This window comes from Calonectris borealis, chromosome 32 (assembly GCF_964195595.1).
Source record: "Calonectris borealis chromosome 32, bCalBor7.hap1.2, whole genome shotgun sequence".
Taxonomy (NCBI): Eukaryota; Metazoa; Chordata; class Aves; order Procellariiformes; family Procellariidae; genus Calonectris; species Calonectris borealis.
The window spans coordinates 1,167,307-1,181,190 of record NC_134343.1 but is presented as its reverse complement, the minus strand read 5'-3'; the positions used below and the strand labels follow the sequence as shown (position 1 = coordinate 1,181,190).

The window sequence follows — 13,884 nt, the reverse complement described above, 5'->3', positions numbered from 1 at the left end:
AGCCCTGGGACTGGGACCGGCGCCGGACCAGCCTGGCCCAGTATAGCCCTGGGATTGGGACCGGCGCCGGGACCAGCCTGGCCCAGTATAGCCCTGGGATTGGGACCGGCGCCGGGACCAGCCTGGCCCAGTATAGCCCTGGGATTGGGACCGGCGCCGGGACCAGCCTGGCCCAGTATAGCCCTGGCACCGGGACCAGCCTGGCCCAGTATAGCCCTGGGACTGGGACCGGCACCGGGACCAGCCTGGCCCAGTATAGCCCTGGGACTGGGACCGGCACCAGGACCAGCCTGGCCCAGTATAGCCCTGGGACTGGGACCGGCACTGGGACCAGCCTGGCCCAGCATAGCCCTGGGACTGGGACCAGCACCGGGACCAGCCTGGCCCAGTATAGCCCTGGGACTGGGACCAGCACCGGGACCAGTCTGGCCCAGTATAGCCCTGGGACTGGGACCAGCACCGGGACCAGCCTGGCCCAGTATAGCCCTGGGACTGGGACCAGCACCTGGCCCAGTATAGCCCTGGGACTGGGACCAGCACCGGGACCAGCCTGGCCCAGTATAGCCCTGGGACTGGGACCAGCCCCTGGCCCAGTATAGCCCTGGTACTGGGACCAGCACCGGGACCAGCCTGGCCCAGTATAGCCCTGGGACTGGGACCAGCACCGGGACCAGCCTGGCCCGGTATAGGCCTGGCACCGGGACCAGCCTGGCCCAGTATAGCCCTGGTACTGGGACCGGCACCGGGACCAGCCTGGCCCAGTATAGCCCGGGGATTGGGACCAGCACCGGGACCAGCCTGGCCCAGTATAGCCCTGGGACTGGGACCAGCACCGGGACCAGCCTGGCCCTGTATAGCCATGGCACCGGGACCAGCCTGGCCCAGTATAGCCCTGGGACTGGGACCGGCACCGGGACCAGCCTGGCCCAGTATAGCCCTGGGACTGGGACCGGCACAGGGACCAGCCTGGCCCAGTATAGCCCTGGGACTGGGACCAGCACCGGGACCAGCCTGGCCCAGTATAGCCCTGGGACTGGGACCAGCACCGGGACCAGCCTGGCCCAGTATAGCCCTGGTACTGGGACCAGCACCTGGCCCAGTATAGCCCTGGTACTGGGACCAGCACCGGGACCAGCCTGGCCCAGTATAGCCCTGGGACTGGGACCAGCACCGGGACCAGCCTGGCCCAGTATAGCCCTGGCACCGGGACCAGCCTGGCCCAGTATAGCCCTGGGACTGGGACAGGCACCGGGACCAGCCTGGCCCAGTATAGCCCTGGGATTGGGACCAGCACCGGGACCAGCCTGGCCCAGTATAGCCCTGGGACTGGGACCGGCACCGGGACCAGCCTGGCCCAGTATAGCCCTGGTACTGGGACCGGCACCGGGACCAGCCTGGCCCAGTATAGCCCTGGGACTGGGACCAGCACCGGGACAGGCCTGGCCCAGTATGGCCCTGGGATTGGGACCAGCACCGGGACCAGCCTGGCCCAGTATAGCCCTGGCACCGGGACCAGCCTGGCCCAGTATAGCCCTGGGACTGGGACAGGCACCGGGACCAGCCTGGCCCAGTATAGCCCTGGGATTGGGACCAGCACCGGGACCAGCCTGGCCCAGTATAGCCCTGGGACTGGGACCGGCACCGGGACCAGCCTGGCCCAGTATAGCCCTGGTACTGGGACCGGCACCGGGACCAGCCTGGCCCAGTATAGCCCTGGGACTGGGACCAGCACCGGGACAGGCCTGGCCCAGTATAGCCCTGGGACCGGGACCAGCACCGGGACCAGCCTGGCCCAGTATAGCCCTGGCACCGGGACCAGCCTGGCCCAGTATAGCCCTGGTACCGGGACCGGCACCGGGACCAGCCTGGCCCAGTATAGCCCTGGGACTGGGACCGGCACTGGGACCAGCCTGGCCCAGTATAGCCCTGGGACTGGGACCGGCACAGGGACCAGCCTGGCCGAGTATAGCCCTGGGACTGGGACCAGCACCGGGACCAGCCTGGCCCAGTATAGCCCTGGGACTGGGACCAGCACCGGGACCAGCCTGGCCCAGTATAGCCCTGGGACTGGGACCGGCACCGGGACCAGCCTGGCCCGGTGTAGCCCTGGGACTGGGACCAGCACCGGGACCAGCCTGGCCCAGTATAGCCCTGGGACTGGGACCAGCCTGGCCCAGTATCCTCCAGGGACGGAGACCAGCACTGGGACCAGCCTGGCCCAGTATAGGCCTGGGACTGGGACCAGCACCGGGACCATCATGGCCCAGTATAGCCCTGGGACTGGGACTAGCATTGGACCAGCCTGGCCCAGTATAACCGTGGGACTGGGACCAGCCTGGCCCAGTATAGCCCAAGGACTGGGACCAGCATTGCGCAATATCCCCCGGGGACTGGGACCAGCACCGGGACCAGTCTGGTCCAGTATAGCCCTGGGACTGGGACCAGCACCGGGACCAGCCTGGCCCAGTATAGCCCTGGGACTGGGACCAGCACCGGGACAGGCCTGGCCCAGTATAGCCCTGGGACTGGGACCAGCACCGGGACCAGCCTGGCCCAGTGTAACCCTGGGACTGGGACCGGCGCCGGGACCAGCCTGGCCCAGTATAGCCCTGGGACTGGGACCAGCACCGGGACCAGCACCGGGACCAGCCTGGCCCAGTATAGCCCTGGTACTGGGACCAGCACCGGGACCAGCCTGGCCCAGTATAGCCCTGGGACTGGGAACATCACCGGGACCAGCCTGGCCCAGTATAGCCCTGGTACTGGGACCGGCACCGGGACCAGCCTGGCCCAGTATAGCCCTGGGACTGGGACCAGCACTGGGACCAGCCTGGCCCAGTATGGCCCTGGGATTGGGACCAGCACTGGGACCAGCCTGGCCCAGTATAGCCCTGGCACCGGGACCAGCCTGGCCCAGTATAGCCCTGGGACTGGGACCGGCACCGGGACCAGCCTGGCCCAGTATAGCCCTGGGACTGGTACCAGCACTGGGACCATCATGGCCCAGTATAGCCCTGGGACTGTGACTAGCATGGGACCAGGCTGGCCCAATATAGCTCTGGGACTGGGACCAGCCTGGCCCAGTATAGCCCTGGGACTGGGACCAGCCTGGCCCAGTATCCTCCAGGGACGGAGACCAGCACTGGGACCAGCCTGGCCCAGTATAGGCCTGGGACTGGGACCAGCACCGGGACCATCATGGCCCAGTATAGCCCTGGGACTGGGACTAGCATGGGACCAGCCTGGCCCAGTATAACCGTGGGACTGGGACCAGCCTGGCCCAGTATAGCCCAAGGACTGGGACCAGCATTGCGCAATATCCCCCGGGGACTGGGACCAGCACCGGGACCAGTCTGGTCCAGTATAGCCCTGGGACTGGGACCAGCACCGGGACCAGCCTGGCCCAGTATAGCCCTGGGACTGGGACCAGCACCGGGACAGGCCTGGCCCAGTATAGCCCTGGGACTGGGACCAGCACCGGGACCAGCCTGGCCCAGTGTAACCCTGGGACTGGGACCGGCGCCGGGACCAGCCTGGCCCAGTATAGCCCTGGGACTGGGACCAGCACCGGGACCAGCACCGGGACCAGCCTGGCCCAGTATAGCCCTGGGACTGGGACCAGCACCGGGACCAGCCTGGCCCAGTATAGCCCTGGGACTGGGAACATCACCGGGACCAGCCTGGCCCAGTATAGCCCTGGTACTGGGACCGGCACCGGGACCAGCCTGGCCCAGTATAGCCCTGGGACTGGGACCAGCACTGGGACCAGCCTGGCCCAGTATGGCCCTGGGATTGGGACCAGCACTGGGACCAGCCTGGCTCAGTATAGCCCTGGCACCGGGACCAGCCTGGCCCAGTATAGCCCTGGGACTGGGACCGGCACCGGGACCAGCCTGGCCCAGTATAGCCCTGGGACTGGTACCAGCACTGGGACCATCATGGCCCAGTATAGCCCTGGGACTGTGACTAGCATGGGACCAGGCTGGCCCAATATAGCTCTGGGACTGGGACCAGCCTGGCCCAGTATAGCCCAAGGACTGGGACCAGCCTGGCCCAGTATCTTCCAGGGACGGAGACCAGCACTGGGACCAGCCTGGCCCAGTATAGGCCTGGGACTGGGACCAGCACCGGGACCATCATGGCCCAGTATAGCCCTGGGACTGGGACCAGCCTGGCCCAGTATAGCCCTGGGACTGGGACCAGCACCGGGACCAGCCTGGCCCAGCATAGCCCTGGGACTGGGACCAGCACCGGGACCAGCTTGGCCCAGTATTGCCCTGGGACTGGGACCAGTTTGGCCCAGTATCCCCCACGGACTGGGACCAGCACCGGGACCAGTCTGGCCCAGTATCCCCGATGGACTGGGACCAGCCCCAGCTCCGCTGCCCCGCCTCGGCTCCGCTGCCCCTCCCCAGGCCCCGCCCCCGCCAGCAGGCCCCGCCCCCCATTGGCGTCACTCCGGAGGCGGTGCGCCTCTGCCATTGACCCCTCCCTCCCTTTACGTCATCCCCCTGCCCCAATGCGCAGCGCTCTGCCTCCCTTCTCCCGCCCCTCCCTCGCGGCCTCACTTCCGCTTCCGGGTCGCTCGATGGCCGCGGGCCCGGCGGTGAGTGATTAATGGCGGCGGGGCCGCCTCCCCCCGTTGCCCCCCGCAGTCCCCCGGTGGGTCCCCCCCCACCCGCCGCGGCAGCGGCTCCCGCCCACGGTGGGGCGCGGTAGCGACCTCCGCGCCGGGCCTTACCCGGGGACCGTGCCCGGGCCCTCCCTTCCTCCAGCCCCGGGGGCGTCCGTGTGTGCCCCCCTCCCCCCCACCACCCCCGGGGGGTGCCCGGTGTCTTCCCCCACCTCCCCTAGAGCTTCCCGGTGTCCCCCCCGGGTACCGGGGCCCCCTGTGTCTGTGCCCGCTGTCCTGCCCCCTCCTTCCCCCCCACGCTCCGGGGGTGCCCGGTGTCCCCGTCACCCCCCCGCCCCGTATCGCTGCCAGGTGTCCCCTGGCCACCCGGTCGCTCCCTGTCCCCTAACGCAGCCCTGCACCCTCAGGCAGGGAACAGCCGTCGCTGCGCCACGAGCTCCTCCTCCTCCTCCTCCTCTTCTTCCTCCTCGGTGCCCGGCGGGAGCCCCCCCCGGCTCGGTGGCAGCTGGGGGACGCCAGGATGTGGCACGAGGCCCGCAAGCACGAGCGCAAGCTGCGGGGGATGATGGTGGACTACAAGAAGCGAGCGGAGCGCCGCAGGGAGTACTACGAGAAGATCGTGAGTGTCCCCGTCCTCGTCCCTTCCCCAGGGACAGCGGTGACCCCCGACCGTCCCTCGATGGGCCCCGATTTGGGGCGCGCCTGGGGCGTTTGGGAACCGTTTGGGTGCTTCACGGCTCGTTTTGGGGTGAAAGAGGGAGGGATAAAGGAGCTGCAGCGCTTGCTGCCGGCTGCCTTGCCTGGGGACCCTGCGGGGGTGTCCCTGGGTGGGCGCCCTAAACCCGCACAGGCAAAACCGCCCCCCTTTGTGCTCCCCCTTTTCTCCAAGGCTTGGGGCTCCTGCTCCCTGTTTTCGCTGAGCGTCCTGCTCCCCCTTTTCCCCGAGGCTTGGGGCTCAGGGCTGCCCCTTTTCCCTTAGGCTCAGGGCTCCCACGCCCCCCCTTTTCTCCCACACTGGAGGCTTGGGGGTCCCCCTTTTACACAAGGCTCAGGGCTCCTGGTCCCCCTTTTCCCCAGGGCTTGGGGTTCCCCCTTTTCCCTGAGGTTCCCGCTCTCCCTTTTCCTCAAGGTTCAGGGCTCCTGCTCCCCCTTTTTTCTGAGGCTCCTGTTCCCCTTTTTTCCCGAGGCTCAGGGCTCCTGCTCCCCCTTTTCTCCAAGACTCCCCCTCCCCCTTTTCCCTGAGGTTCAGGGCTCCCGCTCCCCCTTTTCTCCAAGGCTCAGGGCTCCCCCTTTTCCCTGAGGCTCAGGCTCCCACTCCCTCTTTGCTCCAGCACTGGAGGTTGGAGCTCCCCCTTTTCCCGAAGGCTCAGGGCTCCTGCTCCCCCTTTTTTCTGAGGCTCCACCTCTCCCTTTTCCCCAGGGCTCCTGTTCCCCCTTTTCTCCGGCACTGGAGGCTTGGGGCTCCCCCTTTTCCCCAAGGCTCGGGGCTCCTGCTCCCTTTTTTCTAACTCTCGGGGTTTTTAGTCCTTTTTTTCTTTTTTCTAACCTTGGGAGTTTCTGCTCTTCCTAGAAAAAGGACCCGGCCCAGTTTCTCCAAGTGCACGGCCGGGCCTGCAAGGTCCACCTGGACTCGGCCGTCGCGCTGGCCGCCGAGAGCCCCGTCAACATGTGAGTAGCCCCGCGCGGGGCGGGAGGCGTCCCCCGCTGCTCCCCGGGGTGTTGGGGGGAGCAGTCGGTGCCTCGGTCGGTGCCTTCCCCAGGGGCTCTCGTGCAGCGCCCCTTTGAGAGGTGCTGAGCCCGCTGGCAAGGCTTCAGGGGTGAACGGGGGGGCTTTTTGCCCAGCCGGCGACGCGGCCCCGGGGCTGGCCGGGTCCCTCCCGCCCTGGGGACTGAAATCTGGGCCAGTTTCTGCTCATCAAAGCCGTAGAAAAAGGACTTGGCTCCTCCTCCACCGGAGCTTCTAGGAGACGCTGCTGCGGCAAACGAGTCGTTTCCCCCCTCCCTGCTCGGGAGTTACTAATGCAGGAGAGCCGAGCGCGCCCGCCGGTGCTCGAAGAGGGGTTTTGTGCGGGTCTGGGGGTGCCCTGCTCCTCCCGGGGGTGCCCTGCTCCTCCCGGGGGGGCTTCCCGGCTGTCCCCCAGCCCTGACGACCTCTTTCTCCCCGCAGGATGCCCTGGCAGGGGGACACGAACAACATGATCGACCGCTTCGACGTGCGGGCGCACCTGGACTACATCCCCATGTACACCCCGCCCCTGCTGAACCCCATGTAAGCCGTGGGGCGCCGGGGCACCCCGCTTCGAGGGGAGCTGCCGGGTCTGGATCAGGCCTTCTCGGGGCTGTTTTGGAGTGGTTGGCTGAGGTTTCGGAGCCAGTGTCGCCTGCGAGCCTGGCTGGGGTCACTGCAGGGTGGGCAGCGCTGCTTTTTGGACTCTGTCTGTGTACTGGGACCAGTGTAGAGCTCCCAGTACAGGGAGGATAAGCTGGAGCGAGCGCAGAAGGACGGGTAGGGCTGGAACACGGGGCGAAGGGGAACCCCACAGCAGCTTTTCTGTACCTAAAAGGTTAGAGAGGACAGAGCTGAACTCTTTGCAGTAAGAGGGCATGATGAAAAGGGCAAAATTAGGGCGAGGGGGTTAATTAAGCACCGACGCAACCCCCGAGGCTGGTGGGGTCTCCGTCTCTGGAGAGAGGCGCTGCTCAGCTGGAGCGGGCTGCTGTATTCGGCCCTGCTTTGAGCAGGGACAGGGCAGAGGGCACATTTCCCCTCCGGGCTGGGTCTGTGGAGAGCAGCCAGGTTCCCCTCCTGCTCGCTGCTCCAGCACCTACTTACCCTTTCCGGTGCTCCGGCGCGAGCTCCGGAGAGGAGTTTGGTCCCTTTGCTGGGTTTTCAAGGGAATCCTGGACCAGCAGGTGATCCCCCACCTGCAAACCCCAGCCCTGCTCTCTCCGCGCGGCCCGGGATCTGATCTTGCTAATCTGAGCGGAAAGGGGCCGTGGTTTTTCCGCGGTCCAAAATCCCTTGGGAAGAGGGGAAAATCCATCTCCCCAGAGGCTTGTGAGCACCAACGGCTGCGTCTTGCTCCTTTCCAGCTCCCCCGAGCAGGAGTCTGATGAGAGAAAGTGCAACTACGAGCGGTACCGAGGCCTGGTGCAGAACGACTTTGCCGGCAGTAAGTCCCTCGCGCGGGCGGGAGGGTCGGGGCTGCGCTGAGACAGGGTGAGCCCCCGCGATTCGGGGGGAATCCCAGCTCGCCCGGGGCACGGCTCGATGTGGTGCCAGCCGAAGGGCGAGGGGGTGGTCTTTGTCCCCGCTCTGGGGGTGGCAGGGTGCTGGGAGAGCTGCGTCCCCTCTAACGAGCTGCAGTTAATCAGCTCTCTGAGCTGTTCTCACTCAAGTGGGCGTAAAGCAAGCTGGTAACTTCCCTGTGTGGTTGCAGTCTCGGAGGAGCAGTGTCTCTACCAGATCTACATCGACGAGCTCTACGGGGGACTTCAGAAGCCGAATGAAGATGAGAAAAAGAAGTGAGTGTGAGAAGAGGTGACAGAGGACGCTTGTCAACGTCCCTGTCCTCGGGGGCTGTGCTGGGAGCACGGCTCCGCGGCCTCGGAAACACCGAGCGGTCCCAGTTTTCCCTCTACCGGGGTGGGACTGAGCAGCCACCGGCTGCACCATCCCCCCTCGGCTGCTCTCGGCGACGCTCTGAAGTTGTCCCCTGCGCTCAAATGTCCGTCCCGTCCTTGTCGCGGCCGCGAGGCTGTGCTGGGGCTGTGCCGTGGTGGCTGAGGAGGGAGGCAGAGGAAGGGCTGGTTTCTTCCCGAGGAAAATTTTGGCCCTGACGCCTTCTTGCCCGGCACGGAGCCGCTGTGCTGGAGGGGAGAAGCGGGCAGGAGCTTACGCGTGTCTGTGCCCAGGCTGGCGGAGAAAAAGGCCTCCATCGGCTACACGTACGAGGACAGCACTGTGGCTGAGCTCGAGAACTCCTTGGAGAAACGGGGGGAGGAGGAAGACTCCGAGGAAGACAGCAACACAGACGAAGACGAAGTCATCCCTGATATCGGTAACGGCCCCCCCTTACCGGGCTGCTTCACCCCGCCTTGGCAGACGTGCCGAGCCCCGCCTCGCCGCGCGGCGGGGCTCGGGGTGCGCTGAGCCGCCCGCGCGCTGCCCGCAGATGTGGAAGTGGACGTGGACGAGCTGAACCAGGAGCAAGTGGCCGACCTGAACAAGCAGGCGACCACGTACGGCATGGCGGAGGGGGACTTCGTCAGGTACGGCTGGCGGCCGGGACAGCGGGGGGAAAGCCCCAGGAACCTGTCGGAGCCTCACCAGAGCCTCCCCTTCTCACCGGGGGCTGAATCTTTTGCGGATGTGCCCGTCTCTAGAATGGGGGCCCCCAAAAACATCTCCCCCGAGCGCAAGCTCCCCTTTCTGGCTGCTGGGCTTTTATTGAGGGTCTCTTTTTTTTTTTTTTGCGGGGGGCAAAAGGATGTTGCGGAAGGACAAAGAGGAGGCGGAAGCTATTAAAAACGCCAAAGCCCTGGAAGAGGAAAAGGCGATGTACTCGGTAAGGGCAGCTCCAGCCAGCTCTGCCTCGTCCCGCTGCGAGCCTTAGCTGGCCGGGAGCCTGCCGGGGCACCGGGCTGGGCCGTGTGGGTGGCTTGGCCCCCCCCAGCGCTCACGGAGGCACCTCTGCCTCCCGAGGGGGACCCATAGACGCCCGGGGCGGCTTCCCCCCGGGCAGTGCCGTCTCTTAGCTCAGGCTGCTCTCCCAGGGCCGTCGTTCTCGCCGCCAGAGGAGGGAGTTCAGGGAGAAACGCTTGAAAGGGAGGAAGATCAGCCCTCCCAGGTGAGCTCCCCAGCCTGGCAGCAGAGACGGGGCTCCCACGGCCCTGGTCCTCTCCTGTCCATCCCGGGCTGCTCCTCCCTGCTCTTCCGGGCATCGTCCGTGCCCCTGCCAGCTTGCGTGGGGTCCCGGGGGCTCTGGCCCCCGGAGATGTCCCACCGATTTCCTGATTTCTCCTTCCCTAACGCCCTCTCCTTTGGCAGCTACGCACGGAGAGACAGCCCCACCTACGACCCCTACAAACGGTGAGCGGCCGCAGCCCCCGGACGAGGGGGTTCTCCAGGCTGGGGACGTCCCCTTCCCGCGAGTCCCCGCGGCCGGTGGGAAACCCGCCGGTTTTTGGGAGGGAGCGTTTTCGACAACTGAAGCAGCTTCCCTCCTCCCCGCTTCGCAGCTCCCCCTCGGAGTCCACCTCCGAATCCCGCTCCCGTTCCCGCACCCCGTCTCCCGGCCACGAGGAGAAGATCACCTTCATCACCAGCTTTGGCGGCAGCGACGAGGAAGCGGCGGCGGCATCGGCGCAAGCCGGCGGCGTCCCTGGAAAAGCCACCGCGCTCGGCAAACAGCGCTCCGCCCCAGGGCAGCCGGGCAGCGCCGCGGCAGGTCATAGCGCCTCGTCCCGGTCGGTAACTCTCCCATCCGGCTCGCTTTCCCAACCCTTACCCGCAGAGGCGCGGTGGGCCAGGCGAGCTGCCCGGCCCCTCGCGGGCACGGAGCCGGGCCAGCCCTGCATGGAGACGCTGGCAGGGGACGCTCCCGACGCCGTGGCCCGGCTGCTGGCGCTTCTCGAGGCGGGAGAACACGGTGGGAGGGAGCGGGTGGCTTCTCTCTCACGTAACCGCGCAGGACGTGTGCCTGCCCTGCTCCTGCTGCGGTGCCGGGGCAGGGCTCGCTGGCTCAGAAAGGGTCTTCGCGGCATCTCCGGGTCTTCCTGGAGACGGGCGGGGGTTGGGGAGCTGAAATTTGGGTGCGATCAAGCCGTCTCCTGCCCTAAAAGAAAGGGAGCGTCTGCCAGCTTCTGGAGAGCTCGGGCAGGGAATCGGGGCGGCCGTCGCGGCTTCTTTCCCAGCATGGCTGGGGGTCCAGGGGGCAGAGGAGCCCCTTGGCAGAGGGCTGAGCGGCTCCGGGGCCGTTCCAGCTGCTCCCGGAGGCACGATGCCGGCGTGGGGCCGGGGAGAGGTCCCCGCTCTCTCCTCGCGGCTCGGCCCTCAGCGCCCACGGGCTTTCGGCAGGGTCCGGCCGTGCAGCACCACCCGGTGCTGGGGGCAATGAGGGTCCCGGCCCCTCCTCGCTCGGCCCGTGTGCCAACAGCTCGACCCGTGTGTCCCTTCCAGGAGACGCTCCTCATCCTCCTCCACCTCCCCGTCCTCCTCCTCATCCTCCAGCTCCCGCTCCAGCTCCCGCTCGCACCGAGGTGGCGGCTACCATCGCTCCAGCCGCTACTGCCGCTCCCACAGCCGCCGGTACTCGCGCTCCCGCAGCCGCAGCCGCCGCTACTCGGGAGGGGGCTCGCGGGACAGCCGGCGCCGCTCCAGATCCTATTCCCCCGACCGGGGGTATCGCTACAGCTCCCGCCGCCGCTCCAGGTGAGCTCTGCCCTCGACTGTCCCAGTTTCTGCCCGTTTCGCCCCAGTTCTTCACTGGGCTCCTCCAGGGCCGCTGGCTTGTCGCCCTGCCGCTCAGCCGGAGGCAGCGCTCCCGTCCCCTCCGCCGCGTCTTCCGGCTGAAGAAGCCCACGCGTCTCGGCCTCTCCCTTCCGCTTGATGCTCCAACCCCTGGTAGACTGGTCCCAGTTTGTTACTGGGAGTCCCACATTGGTCCCCGTATCCAAAAAAGGTCTCACCAGTGTTAGGTAAAGGGGAAAACGTGCCATCGCTCGCCCTGCTAGCGGGTGGCTTCACCCTAGGGGCTGCGGGTGGCTGCGAGCTCCCCCAGCACCGTCTCCGCTCGCTGCTGGGGTGGGGGGGGGGCCCCAGTCAGCCTTTGGGTGCCCCCTGACGCACCCCCCTCGACTCCCCCGTCCGCAGGAGCCGTTCCAGGTCCGGGGAGCGCTACCGGCGAGGCGGCAGGTCCAGCCGACATTGGAGCAGCAGCCGGAGCAGCCGAAGCCCCAGCGATTCGCGGAGTCGCAGCAAGTCGGTGTCTCCGGTGCGAGAGAAACCGCCGAGGCCCGCAGCGTCGCCCGCCGTGGGGGAGAAACTGAAAAAGTGAGGGAGGGGAAGGGCGGGGGGCACCCGGGGCGGGGGGAGAGCAGCCCTCGGGCCGTGCCCCCCGTGCTGATCCCCACACTTTTTTTTTTTTTTTTTTCCCCCCCGTTTTAGGGCTGACAGTGCTGCTGGTAAAGAGACAGGAGCTGCCAAAGTCAGTAAGAATTTAACCTCACCTGTTTAATTGGCATCACTGCAGAGCAGGCTAAGGGACACGGTGGTGGACGGGCTGGTGGAGGTGCCAGGACTGGCGCCCGGTGCCCCTGCGACCCGTTGCGTCCCCCTCCTCGACCGGGCGCCGGTTCCGCTCCCTCCTTGGAGCTGGGGGGCTGCTGGGCAGGAGCGGGGCCACGGGCCACTCCGGGCGGGTGGGGGGGGGAGCGGGGACCCCCGGGATCCGGCCGGCGCTGGGTGCTGTCTGTGCCGAAGCTGGGGGCTGCCTGCCCGGCTTTGCTGGGTCCGGGCTGTCCCCGCGCCCGGCGGCTGTCCCCGCGCCCGGCGGCTGTCCCCGCGCCTGGCGGCTGTCCCCGCGCCCAGCAGGTCCTCACGCTGCTCCGGGGGGGGTGGAGGTGGTGGCAGGGGGCGGGGGAGCCCCTTGCCCCGCTCGGAGGGGGGTGGCTGGGCTGCCGACGGGGCGCAGGGCATGGCTGTCCCCTCCGGCTCGATGAGCCCCGCCGTGCCCTCAGGCTGTCCCCAGCCGCCCTCGGTCCCCAGGCCGCCCTGTCCCTGGGGTCCCCAGGTGCCCCTGGGCAGTGCCCGTGTGTCCCCCAGCGTCCCCGGGTGCAGGTGCCACCTCCCAGGGCCGCGGGCGCGCTGGCGGGGAGCGGCTCACGCTTCCAACGCCGCCCTCAAGCGCCAGCGTTCGTCCCCACGGCACCCATGGGTGACACGCTGCTCGGGGACGGGGTGCGGGCACAAACAAAGCCCCCAGCAACGCGGGCAGGGAGACCTGGACCCCGCAGAGGGGCTCAGGGGGTGCACAGAGGTGTCACCGTCGCGGGGCGGGTGGCGGCACCCGGATCCGGCTCGGCCGGCCGGTGCTTGAAGCCGGTGTCCACCATGGGGTGGGGGGGGAGCCTGGGGGGTCCCCAGGCCGGGCCAGCGTGGCTGCACCGTGTCCTCGTCCCCCCCCCTTCACACGCGGCTCCGGTTTGCTTGCAGCCCAAGCTGACGCCGCAGGAGAAGCTGAAGCTGCGCATGCAGAAGGCGCTGAACCGGCAGTGTAAGCGGCACCCGCGCTCCCCCCCCCCACGTCGCGCCCCGGCCCCCCTCCGTGCCCCCTCTGAGCCCCCCACTCTTATTTGGTGTTTTTTTTTTTTTTTATAGTTAAAGCCGATAAAAAGGCAGCGCAGGAAAAAATGCTGCAACAGGAGCACGAGAGACAGGTAGGGGAGGGCCCGGGGGGGCCGGGCTGGCGCCGTGCGCCCAGCGGGGAGGGACGGAGCCGGTTAACGGGAGGTTCTTCTCTTGCAGGAGCGGGAGGACGAGCTGCGGGCCATGGCCCGGAAGATCCGCATGAAGTAAATCCTCTCCCGCCCCTCCGGTGGATCCGGTGGATCCAGGCCGCAGCGTGACCCCCCCCCCCCAACTTTTATTTCTCGGCAGGGAGAGAGAGCGGCGGGAGAAGGAGCGGGAGGAGTGGGAGAGGCAGTACAGCCGGCAGAGCCGGTCCCCGTCCCCGCGCTACGGTGAGTGCCGGCTGACCGGGAGCCCCGGTGCGGCTGTGAGGGGGGGCGAAGAGGTTCGGCAGAGCCCCCGAAAACAACGGGGAGCGGATCCCGCCCCATCATCAGGCCTTTGCTGGCTGGGAAAGAAAATGCTGGATTCTGGGGGGGGGAAAAAAAGGGTGGAAAAGGGGCTGCGGCGGGTCCCGGCGTCACCTGAGCGCGTCCCCTCTGCCTTGCAGGTCGGGAATACAGCTCCTCCCGGAGGTACGTCCCCCTCTCCCACCCCACGGGTGGGGGGTCCCGGCGGCCGCGGCTCCCCGGGGACCCCCACTCTCACCCACCCCTCTCCCCCCTCCTCCGCAGGCGCTCCCGGTCCCGGTCCCGGAGCCCTCACTACCGGCACTGACGGGGACGGCGCCGGTTTCGCTGACGGCAAATAAAGATGGAAAACCCAAATCCTCCCCCGTCACCGTGGTTTTTTCCCCTCCCCTGAAGAAATTGTAATTATGGTCAGAAAAGGGCAGAAAAAG

The 13,884-nt window shown here is 67.6% G+C and overlaps 1 protein-coding gene across 4 annotated transcripts; it reads left to right on the top strand.

Moving 5' to 3' along the window:
• Positions 1-4,553: 4,553 nt before the first annotated feature.
• Positions 4,554-13,859, top strand: CLASRP (CLK4 associating serine/arginine rich protein). 4 transcript variants are annotated; one of them, XR_012670517.1, is made up of 21 exons: positions 4,554-4,606; positions 5,041-5,252; positions 6,204-6,301; positions 6,801-6,902; positions 7,727-7,806; positions 8,074-8,158; positions 8,549-8,694; positions 8,809-8,905; positions 9,123-9,201; positions 9,410-9,483; positions 9,684-9,725; positions 9,875-10,102; positions 10,815-11,066; positions 11,508-11,687; positions 11,802-11,845; positions 12,849-12,909; positions 13,014-13,072; positions 13,161-13,207; positions 13,293-13,375; positions 13,594-13,618; positions 13,718-13,807. XR_012670517.1 is itself a non-coding variant. In XM_075134460.1 (21 exons), exons 2-21 carry the CDS (start codon positions 5,154-5,156, stop codon positions 13,758-13,760), a joined length of 1,920 nt encoding a protein of 639 aa, XP_074990561.1. In that variant the 5' UTR covers positions 4,554-4,606; positions 5,041-5,153; the 3' UTR covers positions 13,761-13,859. The 4 variants fall into 4 exon arrangements, 1 of the variants encoding a protein (XP_074990561.1); XM_075134460.1 differs by having other exon boundaries at positions 11,802-11,841; positions 13,718-13,859; XR_012670516.1 differs by having other exon boundaries at positions 9,875-11,066; positions 13,718-13,814.
• The last annotated feature ends 25 nt before the right edge of the window (positions 13,860-13,884 follow it).